The sequence below is a fragment of the Myotis daubentonii genome, chromosome 1 (assembly GCF_963259705.1).
Source record: "Myotis daubentonii chromosome 1, mMyoDau2.1, whole genome shotgun sequence".
Classification (NCBI taxonomy): domain Eukaryota; kingdom Metazoa; phylum Chordata; class Mammalia; order Chiroptera; family Vespertilionidae; genus Myotis; species Myotis daubentonii.
Window position 1 is genome coordinate 85,932,074 of NC_081840.1, and position 19,926 is coordinate 85,951,999.

The 19,926-nt window shown below is 38.7% G+C and overlaps 1 protein-coding gene across 1 annotated transcript; it reads right to left on the minus strand.

Moving 5' to 3' along the window:
* Positions 1–5,489: 5,489 nt before the first annotated feature.
* DTD2 (D-aminoacyl-tRNA deacylase 2) lies at positions 5,490–16,070 on the minus strand. Its single transcript, XM_059709733.1, has 4 exons — positions 15,870–16,070; positions 12,740–12,809; positions 6,627–7,256; positions 5,490–6,374 (listed from the first exon to the last, which is right to left on the minus strand). Exons 1-3 carry the CDS (start codon positions 15,978–15,980, stop codon positions 6,931–6,933), a joined length of 507 nt encoding a protein of 168 aa, XP_059565716.1. The 5' UTR covers positions 15,981–16,070; the 3' UTR covers positions 5,490–6,374; positions 6,627–6,930.
* Positions 16,071–19,926: the final 3,856 nt, after the last annotated feature.

The window sequence follows — 19,926 nt, forward strand, 5'->3', positions numbered from 1 at the left end:
CTACAATTTCAGATTTAAAAAAGTCTGCAATTACTTTCCCAACCTCAACTGTTTATGACAGTATTAGCTAATGGTTCTCAGATACTGTTACATAGGGTGTGGTGCATTTTCAACAGAAATTGCTCTCTTCACATTCAGATAAAAAGCTGATGCAAGAGGTCAGGTTTTATTAAGCTTAAGAAAAAAAAAATGCTGGCTAACCCAGTGCAAATAATTCATTCAATGGAAAAGCCCAATAAAAGGAAGTAGGGTCATATTTATCACGAAGTTGGCTATTTTTAATATTTTTTTAAAAATATATTTTATTGATTTTTTACAGAGAGGAAGGGAGAGAGATAGAGAGTTAGAAACATCGATGAGAGAGAAACATCGATCAGCTGCCTCCTGCACACTCCCCACTGGGGATGTGCCCGCAACCCAGGTACATGCCCTTGACCGGAATCAAACCTGGGACCTTTTAGTCCGCAAGCCGACCCTCTATCCACTGAGCCAAACCGGTTTCGGCGAAGTTGGCAATTTTGATGCAGCCCACAGAACTGCTTTATTTTGTATTAAATATAGAGGATTCTAATAGAGCTTGTTGCATAAAAATTCATATTTACAAATAACATAAAGACATTTTTATTTGGTTCACAAGGTTTGTTTTACAAAGGACTCAATTCAGGTTTTCTTAGATGAAGTAGTTATTCCCTTCTGTATTTTAAGAATGACTTGTTTTTTATATACCTTTTTAAGGTACAGAGCAGAGCTATTACATAAAAGTTATACTGTACTAGAAAGATACTATAAAGTGAACCTTAAGATAACATAAAGTGACTATCCTATATAATAAAGAACTAATATGCTAATTAGACCAAATGGCAGAACGACTGCCCAGACAACCTATGGACAAAGCCGGGGCCAAGGGGCACTACTGTAGTGTCCGTTGGCCTCTGATTATGTTGCCTTTTCCTTATGTTTTCTCAAAATTCTGACTTTGGTCTTCTACAGTTTTCTCTGCAGGATTTCATTCACTCCTGGAGTGTGAAGAACCTTTATGCCAACCTTAGTTTAGACTTTGCCCTGTAGATAAAAAAAAAAAGATTTATAAGTTTCTGAACAGTAGAATATCATAGGGAAAGGAATGTTCTAGGAATATTACCTTGAAGATTGTCTGCAAGAAAGGATTAGAGAAAGGAGAAATAGGAGGAAGATTAAGGGATTATCAAAATGGACATTTAAAGTCATTACAGTGTGACTTCAGAATGAAAATATTAGTTTTCTAGTTTTTCAGAAACTAGTCTTATTTCAGTAAATTAATAGGTAAGGACTCAGAGATCTATTATTTTATCATGTGGGCTTTTAAAAATATTTTTCTTGATTTCAGAGAGAAAGAGAGAGAGATAGAAACATCAATGATGAGAGAGAATCATTGATTGGCTGCCTCCTGCACGCACCCTACTCAGGATGGAGCCTGCAACCCAGACATGTGCCCTGACCAGGATTTCATAGGTCAACACTTAACCACTGAAGCACACCAGCTGGGCATGTGGATTCTCCCCCCACCCCCAATTTTAATTATATCAGTTCTTCTACAATGTTAATCATAGTAAAAATTTGGCATGTCATCATTCTTTTATAATACCAACATGAGTTCTTATTCTCCAAAGCAAGTGGCACAGGATTCTACAGTATTTTATCCTTATATTTGAAAATTTTCATTTTTTCATTATGGAGTCAATGAGTCATCACAATACAGGCATTATTTATGGATGGCAAGCTTTCTTTAGACTTGAACTAATGAATGAGTGGTAAAAGTATGTGTGATTTTACTTTGTATGAGTACTAGTATAGCCAAGATATTAAAACCACACTCATTGGTAGTCTGTCTTATACACAGTATTTCCTATAATTAAATCCATTAAGTCTCTAAATGGATAGATAACATAGCAATTAGAAAGAAATTATATTCTAATTGAAAATTTCTAGAATCTTAGAAAACCAGAGGCAGAAGGCATCTAAATTAGGTGCAACACTACCATCTTTATTTTAAAATCATAGTTTTTTTTTAGATAAAGTTCCTTTATTTTATTTTTTTGCAGTTTTAAACAAATTCATTGAATTTTTGGGGATAACATTGGTTCGTAAAACCATACAGGTTTCAAGTGTATAACTCAATAAAACATCATCTGCACACTGCATTGTGCGTCCACTGCCCCAAGCAAAGTCTCTTTCAGTCCCCATTTTCCCACCCTTTGCCCACCTCCACCAAGCCCCCAGCCCCCTTTCTCTCTGGCTACCACTACACTGTTGTCTGTGTCTATGATATATATATCTTTTTTTTGGTTATTCCCTTCACCTTCTTTCATCCAGTCCCCCCTACCCATCTCCCCTCCGACAGCTGTCAGTCTGTTCTGTGCTTCCATGTCTTTTGACCTATTTTGTTGGTCAGTTTATTTTGTTCATTAGATTCCACACGTAAGTGAGATCATCTTTGTCTTTCTCTGACTGGCTTATTTCACTTAGCATGATCATCTCCAGGTCCATCAACGCTGTTGCAAAAGGTATGGTGGCCCTCTTAAGGCTGCATAGTATTCCATTATGTAAATGTACCACAGCTTTTTTATCCACTCATCTACTAAAGGGAACTTGGGCTATTTCCAGATCTTGGCTATTGTAAATAATGCTGCAATGAACATAGGAGTGGATATATTCTTTCAAATTAGTGTTTTGGGACTCTTAGGATATATTCCCAGAAGTGGGATCACTGAGTCAAAAGGCAGTTCCATTTTAAAATTTTTGAGATTTCCACAGTGGCTGCACCAATCTGTATTCCCACCAACAGTGCCTGAGGGTTCCCTTTTCTCCACATCCTCAACAGCACTTGTTTGTTGATTTATCTATGGTAGCCATTCTGGCAGCTGTGAGGTGATATCTCACTGTGGTTTTAATTTTCATCTCTCTGATGATTAGAGATGTTGAGCGTCTATTCATTTTTTTGGAGAAATGTTTACTCAGGTTATTTGCCCCTTTTTATTTATTTTTAAAAAAATATATTTTTATTGATTTCAGAGAGGAAAGGAGAGGAAGAGATAGAAACATCAATGATGAAAGGGAATCATTGATTGGCTGCCTCCTGCATGCCCCCCTCCACTGGGGTCTGAGCCCGCAACCTGGGCTTGTGCCCTTGACCAGAATCAAACCTGGGACCCTTGAGTCTGCAGGCTGACACTCTATACATTGAGCTAAACCGGCTCAGGCTGCCCCTTTTTGAATTGGATTGTCTTCCTGTTGTTGAGTTGTATAAATTCTTTATATATTTTGGAGATTAACACTTTATCAGGTGTATTGTTGGCAAATATGTTCTCCCATTCAGTGGGTTCCCTTTTCATTGTGTTGATAACTTCCTTTGTTGTGCAAAAGCTTTTTAATTTGATATAGTCCCATATGTTTATTTTCCCTTTGTGTCCCTTGCCTGAGGAGATAAACCAGGTATTGGCAAAAATATTGTTACAAGACGTTTGAAATTTTACTGTCTATGTTTTTCTTCTAGGATTTTTGTGGTTTCATGACTTATATTTGCCTTTTATCCATTTTGAGTTTATTCTTGTGTAAGGTGTAAGTTGGTGGTCTAATTCATTTTTTTTTTGTATGTATCTGTCCAATTTTCTCAACTCAATGTATTGAAGAGACTGTTTTTACTCCATTGTATGCTCTTGCGTCCTTTGTCAAAATATTCACTGACCATAAAGTCATGGGTTTATGTCTGGGCTCTATGCTTTCTTCCATTGAACTATATGCCTGTTCCTATGCCAATACTAGGCTCTGCGGAACTGAGGATGCTGGTCTGCTCCCCAGGATGACGCTGTAACAACAGAGTGCTCATCCCTGGGAAGGCGGTGTCTGGGTCTCCCAGGCGACTGAATCCCCACTGACCTTCACCACCCAATGCTTTTTGGGCTCCTCTTCCTATCTCTGTTGCTCTGAATTGGGGGTCCCTGTATGGGGTTGAGACCCCACGCTCAGGGGAACAGGGCGTTTTACAGCTGATATCCTTCTGGCCTCTCAGTTGCCACACCTGGGTTTGGGGGCTAACCCTTTCCGAATCTCTGCCCTACTTACCAGTCTCTATGTGGCTTCTGTAAGTCCTTGGATAGGACATTTCAGTTCAGCTAGGCTTCAGTTAGTTATTCAGATTGATTGCTCTGTAATTTAGTTGTAAATCTGGTTTGGGGCCCGGAGTGGGTGAGTGCAGCTTGGAACCATCTTGGAAGCCTTCTAAAATTATAGTTGACATACAATATTATATTAGTTTCAGGTGCACAATATTGTGGTCATTGGACATTTATATACCTTATAAATTGTTCACAATAAGTTTAGTACATGCCTGACACCATACATAGTTATTACAATTTATTGTCTATATTCCATCCTTGTCTTATTTCATAACTCTGCCACCCAATTTAGTAAATAAACCAATTTATTGGCTATTCTTTATCAAATGACCAATATTGAGAGATGCTAAACTTTTATCAAGATCAATTTCAATAATTCTTACTACAAGAAAAATCAGGAAGATGGAAATTATTCCTCCCTATTGTGTGATCTTGAGAAAATTATTTAAGCATTGTCTTCATTTCCACAGCACTATCCTCATTATATACTGGGAAGATAAAATGAGATATTTATTGAAGGTTCTTTGGGCACCTTGGGCCAGAAGAGCTACAGAAAACCAAGGTGTAATTATTTTCATATCCACGAATTCTCTTGCCATTTGCCTCTTGTTCTAGTCTCCTTGGAAATAAAACAAAGTTGGTCATCACTTTCCACTTAATAACCTTTCATGTGGTTGAAATTGCTATTCTCAAGCAAATTTTTTCTTTTAAAGAAAAATTGCCTGAACTATAAAATAGCAGCCTAGGGCTGTGAGTCAGCATTTTACCTATACACAAAATCAAAATGATTTAAAATAGAAGACACATAATCTTTTTGAAAGACATATATACCTCCTTGTAGAAACTTTGAGAAAACTGGAGTTTGCAAGTTTATGAATAGTTTATTATATTTCAATAAATGCATTTTGAATCAATAAAGCAAAAGTTAAGGACAAAGAGTTCATTACCAAGCCAGTTATTGATTCTCAACTTCCAAAATAAGATAGTATATTTTAATATACTATTAAAGAGAAATATGTTTTTTTTTGTGTGTGATAAAAATTTTAAGTGTCTTAGGAACACTGGCCTAAGGAACTGGTAAGACTAAGAATTTTCAGCAGCTAGTACTTAAGTTTATTCAAGTTAATTTCTTCATCTTTTTGATGATTAGAATTATTTGGTTTTTACTTTTTACTGTTTAAAATATTTTTTTAAATCATATCATAGGAGTTTGCAAAAACAGAGTATTACATTTTATTGATTCATTTACTCTTTCAGGTTCTTATATATCTTCCTCGCTTGTCTTTAGCTATCTGTTTTAGGTTGGACTGTCATATCAAAATACTACAGACTAGGTGACTTAAACAGAAATTTATTTTCTCATAGTTCTGAAGGTTAGAAGTTTGAGACCAAGATGGCAGCATGGTCAGTTTTTGGTAAGGGTTCTTCCTAGCTTATAAATGGTCCTCTTCTCACTGCATCCTCACATGGTGTCTCTTCTCATGAGGGTGCTAATCCCATCATGAAGGCGCCACTCTCATGACCTCATGACCCCTAATTACTCCCAAAGGGCCCCGTCTCCTAATACCATCATATTGGGGAACTTCAACATACAAATTTTGCTGGGGTAGAGGTGGAGGAGGGAGAACAGAGACATTCACTAATAGAAAAAAATTACACGGGCTTCAAATCATTAAGTAGATAATACAGAAATGAACAAGTGAACTTGTTTCCCCAAAATTACCTTTGTCTTCCTTTTATAGCTTTCTAATTCAATAAGAGAGGAACTTCCTTAAAAATTGTAAATTAACAATACTTTCATGAAGCATATACTTTTTAAAATGACAGAGAAAAAATGAGACATACATTGCATTGGAAAAAACTGAGAAAGAGAATAGTAACCCATTGATATAGCAAATAAAAACAACTTTTAATTCCCCATACCTTGTTCCTATATCAAATAAAGATTCTTAAAATAATTTAAAAACACTTTGATATCCTTGGAAAGTAATATTATAATACACAGTAACATTTCTATATTACATTTTCATAGGTATTAAAAAGAATAGTAAATTGCATATTTTTTCATTCAAAATATAGAAAACTGAATAGTAAAACAAAACTGACAAGATTATAATTAGTTTGTGCTGGATTTTAACTAATTTTAATGGTTATTTTTATTACATACCACATAAATTTGAGGGTATAAGAAATATATTTTTCTCGCCAAAACCGGTTTGGCTCAGTGGATAGAGCGTCGGCCTGTGGACTGAAGGGTCCCAGGTTCGATTCCGGTCAAGGGCATGTACCTGGGTTGTGGGCACATCCCCAGTAGGAGATGTGCGGGAGGCTGCTGATCGATGTTTCTCTCTCATCGATGTTTCTGACTCTCTATCTCTCTTCCTTCCTCTCTGTAAAAAATCAATAAAATATATTTAAAAAAAAAAAAAAAAAAAAAAAAAAAGAAATATATTTTTCTTGATTGCACAAAACTCATTTACAAAACACATACAGCTAAGAACATTTCCACAATGACCATAAAGTGAATAGAAAGCATTTCTCAAAATTTCAAGTCAAAGTGTAGGGGAAAGCAGAATGGAAGGTGACTGAGATCCAGAGTACAAGTGATTGGCAAGGTCATTCAATTAGCAGGTTGCAGAGTTATGGGTGGGACCCAGGATTTTCTTGTCTAAAAATGCTTCAGATGATCATATTGAAGAAGAAGAGGGGCAAGGGAAATCTAATTATAGTTTGGATCACTTCATACCAGAAAACAGCTGTAGAAACTTTTAACTTCTCAAAACTCAATCAGGTGTGTGTATGGTCCATTGGTATCCAGCTTCAACACCTGCTTGTTCCCGTAAGTGCCATGTTCCACCACAACCCCAGCTTCAGCACACTTGCTGTTCGCAGCCAATTCTTTTTCACAGAGACTCACAAATTGGGAATAGAGTTCTAACCCTTCTTCTTTCCCAGAGTTACAGTGATACTGCATGCTTCTTCCTTTCACTTTCCCCCCAAGGGTGGCTTGAGGAATGATGAGGATGTTGCCAGGTAGCTCCAATATAGAGACGAGCTTGCCATTTTCTGTTTCGCTTAATTTCACATTTAACAGTGTATTAACTGGGTGGGGAAGAAAGGAAAAATGCTTAGAAGTGAAAAACAAATGGAGAAAAGAAAAAACAGAAAACCAACAATTCTCTAGTCAGCAAATCTCATATTTAACACACAGTTTTTCAGTTCATGCTTTTTACCCAAAGTCTTTATTTAAATTTTAAAAAGTGCCTCACGAAGCTAAAAGATCAAAGAATGAAAAACAAGGCAAATTTTATGCAGAAAATGGCATAATGCTTTAAGTGTGACTTGGCAGTTAAGATCTCCTAACAATAAGTTCATCCAGAAAGAACTAAAATAACTGTATACTGAAATCTCAAAATACAGGGTGTCCCAAATAATGTATAACACACTTGGAATGACTATAAAGTCAGTTAATTTACATACAGCTTATTTTTAAAATTTAAAAGAATCTACAGAGATGAATACTTTTTTTTTTGTCAATGCCTGTTTTCAAACTGATGACCGTTTTGGTCCAGGCACTGCTGATAACTCGAAGCAATGGTATCAAAAACATCAAGAATCATTTTGTTCAATGTTTGTGTGCCCTCAATTCGTCAACTGTTGCCGAGTTTTGTACTATAAACTTTATCTTTTATGTATCCCCATAAAAAAAGTATAGTGATGCTTTAGGATAAATTTTCTTTGTTCAAAGCTTAGTCTGGCTTCTTGCATTATTTCAAATCACTTAAATCTGAAAAGAAGTGAAAATTAAGTGAGTTGTCAGCTGATAAAGTGTGTATACATTTTTTTTGGAACACCCTATATTGTTGCCCCAGGGGGATACATGAGAAGATTTTGCCTTCTTGTTCCTTTTTACATTTCATCAGCAAACAGCATTAGAAAAATACCGTGATAAATCCTCCTCTATAAAGCACCAAATTCTCCTTCATAAAAGAACTAGAGGCCCGATGCACGAAATTCATGCAAGAGTAGGCCTTCCTTCCTCGGGCTGCCGGCACCAGCTTCCCTCTGGCACCCGGGACCCGGGCTTTCCTCGCAGCCCAGGCTTCATCCGGAAGGTCATCTGGAAGGTCGTCTGGAAGGACATCCCGGAGGACATCCAGTTTAATTAGCATATTACTCTTTTATTATTATAGATATTAGCCCTGGCCAGGTAGCTCAGTTGTTTAGTGTTGTTCCGATATGCCATGTTGCAGGTTCAATCCCCGGCCAGGGCACATATAAGAATCAACCAATGAATGCATAAATAAGTGAATCAACAAAACAATGTTTCTCTCTTTCTCTAAAATCAATCAATAAATTTAAAAAACATTTTTATGCTAAGTGTCCGGTCATCGGTTCAACCAATCAAAGTGTAATATGCTAATGATGTGCTAAGGCCGCTCAACTGCTTGCTATGACATGCATTGACCACCAGGGGGCAGACGCTCCGACCAGTATGTTAGCTTGCTGTTGGGGTCTGGTCAATTGGGGCTGAGCCAGACGGGCCTGACATGCCCTGGAGCCCTTACGTGGCCCCTCCCCGGCTAGCCAACCTCCCGCATCCCTCCCCGGCCCCGATCGTGCACCGGTTGGGTCCCTTGGCCTGGCCTGCACCCTTTCGCAATCCGAGACCCCTCAGGGGATGTCGGAGAGCTGGTTTTGGCCCGATCCCGCAGGCCAGGCTGAAGGACCCCACTGGTGCAGAATTCATGCACCAGCCCTCTAGTATTAAATAAAAACCTTAGTGCATTTATTATTTTAAACTTAGTTGCATAGAGTTCTAAGCTGAAACAAAAGTACCAGTTTCAATTCCATTATAAACCAGTTGATTTACAATTATTTCATAATCTCAAAGGCCCTATTAATATGGACTAACCATTTTACAAAAATAACCCATGGGAGAAGAGTAAAAGTGAAAGCAAGAATCATCAGAAATTCATTGTTACAACTGAAAAATAAGTCAAAAGGTTTAGAGTTACTGGCATATCTTTATTTATACACAAGATTATTTTTATAGCCCTAACCGGTTTGGCTCAGTGGAGAGAGCGTCGGCCTGAGGACTGAAAGGTCCCAGGTTCAATTTGGGTCAAGGGCGTGTACCTTGGTTGCGGGCACATCCCCAGTAGGGGGTGTGGAGGAGGCAGCTGATCGGTGTTTCTCTCTCACCGATGTTTCCAACTCTCTATCCCTCTCCCTTCCTCTCTGTAAAAAATCAATAAAATATATTTAAAAAAATTATTTTTACGGCACTTATGAATTTAATACTGATAGCTAATAAGAAGTATCACAATCACCATAAATATTGATGTGTACCAAAAATTTTAAACTTACAAAATCTTTAGATCTCAACATTAGCCATTTTCAAAACAATAAACAAAAGAAATGCCTAATATACATAGCCTTAGGATCTTCCTATCTCTATCTATATATATAAAAGCCTAAGTGACCATTAGGACCAGACGACCGGAACGACCGGTTGACCAGTCGCTATGATGTGCACTGACCACCAGGGGGCAGATGCTCAATGCAGGAGCTGCCCCCTGGTGGTCAGTGTGCTCCCACAGCCAACCTCCCATGGCCCCTCCCCCCTGCTGGCTAGCCCCCGCTAAAGGCCTCGATCGCTGGCCAGGCGACCCCACCAGTGCACAAATTTGTGCACGTGGCTTCTAGTAAAGTATAAATAGCTTCTGCTTGTAAACAACAGTTCTGAGAGGACAAATGGTAAAATAAACTATATAAAACTCATATTCCTGCCCAATAATTAGGCTTGAAAAAGTATGCTTTCTGGTGGGCTAGTCAATGTTTTCAATTATCATGGACTCTGTAGTAAATATTATTAGTAAGGATTCAGTATGATTGCCCCACTCGACAAACTAGGAAATTAACCTGGTAAAAACCTGCCCATCCAAATGAACTAACTCCTACCCATTTTCTTTTCTTTTCTTTTTTTAAATCCTCACTGGAGGATATGTGTGTTTTTTAACATTGATTTTAGAGAGAGAGAAGGAAGAGAGAGAAAGAGAGAAACATAGATGTGAGAGAGAAACTATGATTGGTTGCCTCCCGTACGCACTCCGACAGGGGATGGAACCCACAACCTAGGTATGTGCCCTGACCAGCAATCGAACCTGCAACCTTTTGGTGTATAGGGTGATGCTCCAATCAACTGTGCACCTGGCCAGGGCAAGCACTATCAATTTTCACTTCACTTACATCTATTTTAAAATATCACTACTATATTCTGTTACAAATAGGACTTTGCTGCATAGCCAGCAGTCCTGACTGACTGCTTCCAAGGAAACTGTAACTCTCCAGAGCACTTCATTCCAGTGGAACGCACCATCTAGCTATCCAGGCCTCAGGCTAGTAACAGAGTCGGGAGGTAATTTTGGAATAAAAGGCCAGAGAGGTTAGTACAATTTTTTTTGAGGTAAGTACAATTTATTATACTTCTACACGCCTACCTCTATAGGCTATAATTGAGAATTAAATTAATGCTATTGATATACGAATATCAGTATGCAGAAATAAATATAAATACAAACTGTCAGTAAATAGAATTAAAATGAGGTAATGCATTAATGGCATGTTGGAAATTCAACAATCCCAAGACAGGTTATCAATCAAATATCTCTAATGATGTATACAGAAAGTTAAGTTTTGACAGGTCCCTGGATCTCAGGACAATTATATTGAAGATGAATTGAGGAAGATTTGGCACATCTGTTAGCCATGCTATTTCAGCCTTTATGGATATAACTGGTTGTTATGTTCCCAAGGGCACATGATTTGATTGGAAAGATCTGAATCCATGTAATAAGTATGAGGTAGGGTTGAAGAGAATCCCATCATACGGGCTTACTTTGCCTCCTGGAATAGAGGGAAATACAAGCTAATGCTATCCATAGTAGATGGACTTATTTTGCTTATAACTGACACCAGCAGAATGTGATTCTTACAGTCACAGTTCTTTACTGAGAATCATGACATATACTAGTAAAGCTTTGTGTTAAACTATTCATTAAAAGAGTTAAGGCGAACCTCCTCAGGGTTTGTAATTCACCATAATTTATACATGTATTCAAATTGAACTCAGGAAGATATTTTTGGAAGCACACAGGATTTGACTATTATAAACAAAATGCAGCTTGGATGTGGTTGGTTCATTTCATCTTATAACTAAGATCCATTTAAAAATATGTATATAAAAACAACTTTAGGACATCAATCTTACATCACAAGGACAAAAATTCTCTTCCTGCTCTTGAAGATTTCTATTATACTATTTTATGATTAGTAAAGATTTAACTCAAGGCAAAACATTAACTCAGGAAAATGGACAGAATGTGTAATTCCCAAGCATTAGGTCCTGGCAAATAACCCTCTGTAACAGGAGCCCTCATTTCATGTTCTCTAAGCTCCCTGTTATCCTCTAGATTCAAATTTTAAACCATTACAGTTACTGGCTTTCCATTCTTACCTATCGTAGGTCCCTTAAATCTAGTTTTAATCCTTGGACAAATTGTCAAACATGCTCGATGTCTCAGTATAAAATTCCCTCTAGGGGTTTTAGCCGTTAGTTTAAGCTGTTCTTCATTGAACTATTTTCCCTGGAGTTCCACTACTTGAAGCTCTTTTAGGTTAACTTCTGAATGTTTCAACTACCCATTTGTGTAATTTATGTCTTATTAATCGAACTCATGGGTATTGTCTTTCATTCATCAAGAGAATATAACCTGTCCCCAATTTAGGGATAGCGCCATTATTTTAGGGTTTTGGGAGACATAACTATTATATCAAATACTGTCTTGAGACTGTATTTATGTAAATACCACACAGAATGGGCAGGGCTATGGACCATCCAGTAAACTGGAAGGCTGCAGCAGGTCAATTATCGTTCAGAGATTCTTAAACATTGACTCTGCTTTCTCTGCCCATGGATGAGATGTGGATGTCACAACACTGAGCTCGGTTCAAGAATCAGAGAACCTTATATTTATACACTTTTCCTACAAATAAATGCATAAAGGGTTAATATAAATTCTCCCATAATAATGATGCCAACCTGAGCTGTCCAGATTTGAAGGAGCCACATCTTATGCATCCCATGTCACCTACACGCTCCTGTTAGGGACTCTGGGAGATAAGAAAACTATCTTAAGAAATGCAGCATCTGTTTCTCCCTGTATGTGGCCATCCTGCTTCCAACAAGTTTCTGTATCCCTGGCTGAATCTGAGAGAGATAGATAGATAGAGATAGAGATAGAGATAGAGAGAGAGAGAGAGAGAGAGAGAGAGAGAGAGAGAGAGAGAGAAAACCATTCTATAAGCCACTTGAAATGCTGCAGATGTTTTAAAAGAATTCCACCACACTTATTTACTTTAAACTTTGGAATACACAAATAGCTGAAGTCAACAACAGTACAGAATTAAGTCATTTACAACTTGCCAGTAAATTTAAGATTGTGCCTTTTGCCCTGTCAGGAAACTTATCTATCTATTGCTACACATTCTCACTCAAAAAAGAAACAACATTAAAAACGTACCCATTTTTGGAAGAAGTTCTTTATCAGCTCCCTTGAAAAAGCACACGTAGATTATTAATCCTCTCTGAACCTAAGAGAAATCACCACAGTAAACGCAGATTAGAGAGAAACTTCTATGTAGAGATAAAGAGGTAAATGGATAAAATTTCACAACTGTTACAGATGTAAAGTTTAAAGGCAAAAGAGAAGTTTTTACAATATTGATTTCTTAAATATGTTGAGAAAACAAAATCTTTCCAATATTCAATCTCCTCAATTATTTCTTTCAAAAAATTAAGTTTAAAATACAGCCAACATAGTGAAGAACACAAGATTTACCTTCAAACATTTACTTCTAATCAAAATCATTAGACTATGAACTAGTTTCCTCCCCCTAAGTAAGACTGACAGACTTAGAAACATTTAGTTTGCATGGCCCCATTTATTCAACACCAAATGAATTTGCATTATATCTCATACAGCTGATGACATCATCACTCTATTCCTCCTGAATAGATCATGAAATTACTTGCAGATCATAAAAATAAGGGTCTGATTTTATTTCAATAAACTCCAAGAAACCTTCCAATTATTTCTCGTTACTGTTAATGCTTTAAACAAACATCGTTATTAGGCTTTGGAAACTGCATTTATGATACTAAGTTCTACAACACGAGGTTGTTACGCGAAATGTAAGCTTATTTGTTTTACATAATGACTTGGATATTTCTTTATTAGCTCGTGTAAAATAGGGACTATATGGGAAAGATACACTTGATGAATTTGATTTTGCTGCTGAGTAAATCATTAAATTTTTTATTCTGTAGATTATCCCTGTTTTACCCAAAAGCTATTATGAAGATTAAATAAGTTAATATTTGTAAGGTGCTTAAAACAGTGCCTGGTTCATAACAGAAGCTATATAAGTGTTTATTAAATGAGGATGTAAGAATAAATTTAAGGGATGAAACACAATTTATTTTACATCTAACTCTCAAAGCACTTCACAGACTGCTTTGTATACAATAGGAACTGAATTTATCTGTTGATTGCATTTAAGTTCAACTTTACCTTATGGGATCTACGTATTATCTAAATTGTCTTCTATGTAAATATAAATGCAGTTCTGATCTCACACCTGATTTATCTGCAGAAGAGGTACAGTGATTTTTTAAAGGTACAGTTGTGCTCTGGAACAAGCCAGGGTCTCCAATGTTACTCATAACAAGGAGCTGAATGACAGTCATCTGCACCATTGTCCCAGGCCTCCCCGCTGGGTTGTTTTAGCATGAGCCAAAATCTCAAGCATATCATGTTTGCACACTTGCAATGTCAGAATTAAATGTCTAATTATTTGCAGAAACAGACACCTGTTCTTTCCACTTCCCACATTACCTCCTCATAAGGGTATTCTCTTTTAGTTTATTCCAATAATAGATCTTAAACTGTGATCTACAAATTCCCCTGTTCAAGTCAGAATCACTTGCCTTGTAGCTTCTTTCAGTATAAACATATCAAATACATAGAAAAGTACAGATAATTCTCACTGTAGCTTAAAAAAAGTTCACCTCCTAAGAAGAAAAACATTAGTTTGTGACAACAAAGCTCTAAATAAATGAAACTAAAACACCCAAAATAACCTTCAAATCTTTTGACAATTAAAATAAGTTTTTAAAAAATTGGAACTTTTGATAACAGAATTAGGGAGAGGATGCTTGAGAAAGAGAAGAGAATTTACTTTTTCACTGTCTCTTTATACTAATTTAACCATGTGTAGGAGTGAAAAAGCAAGGTTTAAAATAGCTTTTGAAGTTAATAAATGCGAACTGATAGTTTGGAAGGCTGCTAAAATATTTGTGATTTCGCATAACGAGAAGTGGCATGAAGAATATAAAAAGATCGAGAAGCATGGCAGAAATCTAAAGGATTAACAGTTTGGGATTTACTGTCCCATGAGGCAACTATAAAAATAGGCAATTCTCTGAATAAGATGGCAAATATCTAGCTATATAAAACCCTAATATGCAAATCGACCAAATGGTGGAATGACTGATCACTATGACATGTACTGATCACCAGGGGGCAGACGCTCAACGCAGGAACTGCCCCCCAGCCTGCAGGCCCCGACCTGCGGGGGGGGGGGGGCTAGGGGGTGGTGCCAGGCCAGTCAAGGCGGGTGCGAGCAGGGGCCCCGATCATCTCACTGGTTGCCCCACAGATTGGCCCTGATCTCCGGCCAGGCCTAGGGACCCCACCCACGCATGAATTTCGTGCACTGGGCCTCTAGTAAAAAGAATAAAATTTCAATATATGGAAGAGAAATCAAGATCTCAGAAGAGGCCATAACAAAAATAAGGAGTAAGAAACACGAATGTTTGAGAAAGAAAAGGGGAGGGGGAAAATATAGGAATATTTATGCTTATAAGTATTTCCAACTTGGCAGAGGGTAACAGATTCTGATTTAAGAATAATCAGCCACATATCACAGTTATGAGCAGTATTTAAAATAATGACTATGATTGTGTTAAGGAATGCTAGATCTGGGACCAAATTCATCAGGGAAGGAGATGCTCCTATATTAAAGTTTCTGAGTACCTCTAAAAGTCTTCATTATAAACTAATATTTCCCTCCTTTCATCTTACTCCCAACGTAAAGTTTCTTGGAAAATCTCATTTTTATGTTGACCCAGCTGCTGTCAACATAAAGGGAAAATCAAGTCAAAACGGACCTTTAATATTTGCAACAGATTTAACCAACAAGCTCGGACCATCTCGGCACAGCAGTGCCAAGGCCTTGACAAGGCTCTTTTAAAGCAAGGGGTCTGGGACAAATAAGTCTCCAGTCCACCGAGGCGGCTGGTGAGCGCAAGTTCAAATACCCGCGGGCCAAGCAGGGGACGTGCTCCTCCTCCGGGCGTAAGGCGGAGGGAGAAGGCGCGGGCCCGTGGTGCAGGGCTGAGGCGAGGGGCGAAGCCAGGCAGGCCACTGTGGGCAGGTGTGGGCAGGTTTGGGCAGACCGGCCTGACCCGCAGCAGGTGCGGGGGCCACGTGGCCGGCCCGAGGAAGACGCGGGGGGACCAGGCGCCGAGACAGCGCGGAAAGAACCGCCCTGCGCGCCCGAGGATAATGGGAGCAGCTGGGCTCACTTTACCTCCACCCACTGGGCCGCGGAGTCCCCCTCGGCGGGGCGCACTTGCAGCCGGGCGTGCAGGCACTGCTGCAGGAGCGCCCGGGCCTGCGGCGACCGGCCGCTTCCAGCCATGGCGGGGGCCCGCGGGGTGATCCCGGGTTCAGGCCGCGCCGTGCAGGCTGCGCCCTCCGCGCGCAGGGAAGGCGGCGGCAGTGGCGTCCCGGTCGCTCGGGCCCCGCCCCCTCAGGGGCGGGGCCTCTGCCTGGCCCTGGGGTGACTCCGATGTGCGGTCTTCTAAGACTATGTACTCACCTACCTGCTTCCCTAGTAGGTGCCCAGTGTATATTTTTAAACGAGTGAAAAGACTTATTGGATCTGTTCCCTAACTTTTCAGACATTGAAAAAATTTAAATCTACGTAAGTCCATGTTATGATGCCATGAAGATAAGTAAATAGAATCAGTTGAATCACAAAATGTGAGCAGAGATGAAACTAAAAGCTGTAGCTTTCAAAAAAAAAAATTTTTTTTTTTTTTACCCCGAAAAATAAAACAACGCTGCCTCCTCTGTAAGGAATGCTATAAATCATTCTAATGCTGCAGTTATGGAAAAGTTTTGGTATGCTATGTGAATACACATTTGGAGATCAATCCTTTATTTTATTGTTTTTTTAAAATCCTCAACCGAGGATATTTTTCCCATTGACTCTTAGAGAGAGAGAAAACATTGATGTACATGCCTTGACCGAAATTGAGCCCGGGACCCTTCAGTCCTCAGGCTAAGGCTCTATCCACTGAGCCAAACTGGCTGGGGCTGGAGGTCAAACCTTTAGAAGACATCCTTACTAAAAATATTCTTACCCAAGAAAGTGTGGGATTGTTAATACACTTTTTAACCTGCTACTAATACAAAAATAAAACGACATATAGCCACATACTGATCTTCAATTCTGTGATGTGTTTCCTGTAAGTAGACAATAGGATTTAAATGAAATTAACCAAGGGCTTGATTTTCTTTCCCACATACCGTATTCCTTGAACATCCATCAGATTAGCATTATTTTTCTATGGGCTTGGAGGATTTAGATGAGGAATAATAGTGTTACCCTGATTGCATTACCCAGGTCATTGATTTGGGCTGTTGGCACAATGTGCCTATACATTCGGGTCTGTTGTTTTTTAGTAGGTGACATCACTGATAGTGTTGCTATCCATACAAAATAGTGTGGTGGAAGAAAATAGTCCATGCATAATCAACAGTCTTTTCTACACAAAATTGAAGCTGCCTGTTTGCTGGTTATCTGGAAGCTGCCTTACAGTTTTTGTAAAAAACGAAAAGCAAAATCTCACTATCTCTGCTGCATTACAGGGGTTGACATTTTAAAACATTCATTGACATTTGGAAAGCACAGACAAGTTACATTGTCTGCACCTTTTTTTATTGTTTAAAGTATTACATGTCTCCTTTTTCCCCCCATTGACCCCTCCAGCCACTCCCACCCCAGAGGGTAAGCCCCCACCGCCCCAGTGTCTGTGTCCATTGGTTATGCTAATATGCATGCATACAAGTCCTCTGGTTAATCTCTACCGCCCCCTCCCCTGCCTTCTCTCTAAGGTTGACATTGTCTGTACCTTTATGTCATAACTATTGAGTCTCTTTTCTTTTTCACTTCCAGACTCAAGTTTTACAGGGCGTAAGGAATTTTCACATAGAGGCCCTTAGCATTGACCTAAAAACAGAAAGGGCTTTGATGTCTGTTTGTATATGGGTGAAGGAGTTAGAGAGGTCTTTTGAAAATAGGGTATGTAGTTACCAGAGATCTTTCCATAGTGAAGGGACTTTAGCAAAGTGGAAAATCTTTCCTGTGAATAGATGGAGTCTGGTTGGTAATGGTTAACATCTTAAAGATCACTAATTACTTTAAACATTCCTTCCTGTTGGGTAGGGATCTCTGGGATACTACTATAGGTAGTACAGTAATAGGTTGTGGCTCACTCATTTTTCCTTCTACCTCCAGAGGGCAGTAGATAGTAGGCACAAAAGAGAAAGTATTTTCTCTATTTTATTTATTTTTTTGAACATCTAACCTCATTCCACAAAGAATTTAAGAAGGCAAGACATACATACACTAAAATAGTGAAATGTTAGGAGTAAACAAAATAGAATTTTGTGAGTAAAAATGGAGGAAATAAAAAACAAATAAGATTAGTTCTTGACTACAGTACTGAGATGACAAAGTATGTAGCAAAGTTTTCACAGAAACATAACTTTAATTTTTGTTTCAAAACATTATGTCCATAGTATGTAATGTCATGATGGAGCATGTTGTATAATTTCCTTCATGTTAGAAATCAAAGGCAAAGCATAGCAGTGAGAAAGGAAGAAGTGATTCACTGGAACATAGAGAGCTTTGCTTCCTGAGTATAAGAAACCAGTCTGGGTAGGAATAGATCTCACAGCCCTACAATGCTGAAAGGGGGCCATCGGGATAGTGGGTTAATTATTAATACATTCTAGGCCCCCTGAGATGGTAGAATAACGTACTTAGAGGTGTTTTTTTTAATTAATTAATTATTTGTTGGTGTTAATCCTAACTGGAGGATGTTTTTCCCATTGATTTTTTAAAATATATATTTTATTGATTTTTTTACAGAGAGGGATAGAGAGTTAGAAACATCGATGAGAGAGAAACATCGATCAGCTGCCTCCTGCACATCTCCCACTGGGGATGTGCCCGCAACCCAGGTACATGCCCTTGACCGGCATCAAACCTGGGACCTTTCAGTCCACAGGCCGATGCTCTATCCACTTCACCAAACCAGTTAGGGCTGATTTTTTTTTTTTTAAGAGAGAGTGGAAAGGAGGGAGGTATGCGGAGAGAGAGACACATTGATGTGAGAGAGACACATCAATTGGTTGCCTCCTGCATGCACCCCAACCAGGGTGTGGGTAGAACCTGCAACCCAAGTATGTGCCCTTGACTAGGTGACTCAGGAGACCCTTCAGTGTGTGGCCCACGCTCAAACCACTAAGCAACACCCGCCAGGACTATTTAGAGGTTTTAAGTTGTTTAATCCAAGTTGGCTGTCCCAAATTTTAATATTCAAAAGTATTTCACAAATATGAAAGATTTGAGAACAATTTCTAAAAGATCCTTTACAATTGATGCTAAGCTCCCTGATTGTAAAGAGGAAAGGAAAGAGAGAGGAACTATATTCTGTTTCATAGTCTTCAAAATAAGCAGAGCTTTTCCTAAGATTTAGCTCTGAAATGAGCCTCTTCTCTGAGACCTGACCTACTGGAAGAGGTAGATGTTTCATCTTAGGGGAGGCTGGATGAAATCTAGCCCCCTGCTTCAAAGCTCAGAGATTTATTTGTTCAGTGCTCACCTGATTGGGTTCTTAGAAATTGGCTCACACTAGCTAACTAAAATGCACATGAATTGGGGTAGGACCAGAAATACTAATTTATTCATTTATAAGAAATGTTGCTGTGACTGGAGAAGTTCTCCCATAAGGTGTGATCAGCACATTTCCCTCTGTGGTCAAGCATGGGATACTAGATCATATTTAGAAGTCTCTTTTACTAATTTATATGAGAGAGAGAGATGTTCTTTTACCAGGCATCTGAAACGGAGGTGAGAAAGACCTATGTTAAACTTGGCTTCAAGACACTTTCCACATGCATTAAGACTGTGGAAAGAGGAAACAAACAGATTTAAATAAGAGCCTGAAATAAAAAGTTTAAAGGCAAATATTCCATACCACAACCATATATTTGTCATGGAGCCTCTTCTTACAGAGGCAGAAACTGGGGCCACAAGGGTTGTTAATACAGTAGAAGCCCCTTCTTATAGAAATATGAGGCTTGGGAAAATGAGGGTTTCCACCTAAGGGCTGAGTCTCTCTTCAACATGAATAGTTTGTGCAATCAGGTGGGGGATGGAATTTAGTTTGGAACTTTGTATTGATTGCTCTTTTGTTCAATTGACTTTTTAAAAAATGCCTATTTCATTACTGCACCATATGCTGGTGTGTTGCCTAGGTAACATAATATAGCAAGGGCTTTTTACTCTAAGG

What these genes read in the sequence shown, in the direction of transcription:
- DTD2 (XM_059709733.1), bottom strand. Translation starts at nt 15,980, where the DNA reads ATGGCTGGAAGCGGCCGGTCGCCGCAGGCCCGGGCGCTCCTGCAGCAG. An exon ending in CCGCGGCCCAGTGGGTGGAG is followed by an intron (nt 12,810 to 15,869) that starts GTAAAGTGAGCC and finishes GATTTCTCTTAG; the next exon opens with GTTCAGAGAGGATTAATAAT. An exon ending in AGAACTTCTTCCAAAAATGG is followed by an intron (nt 7,257 to 12,739) that starts GTACGTTTTTAA and finishes TTCCCCACCCAG; the next exon opens with TTAATACACTGTTAAATGTG.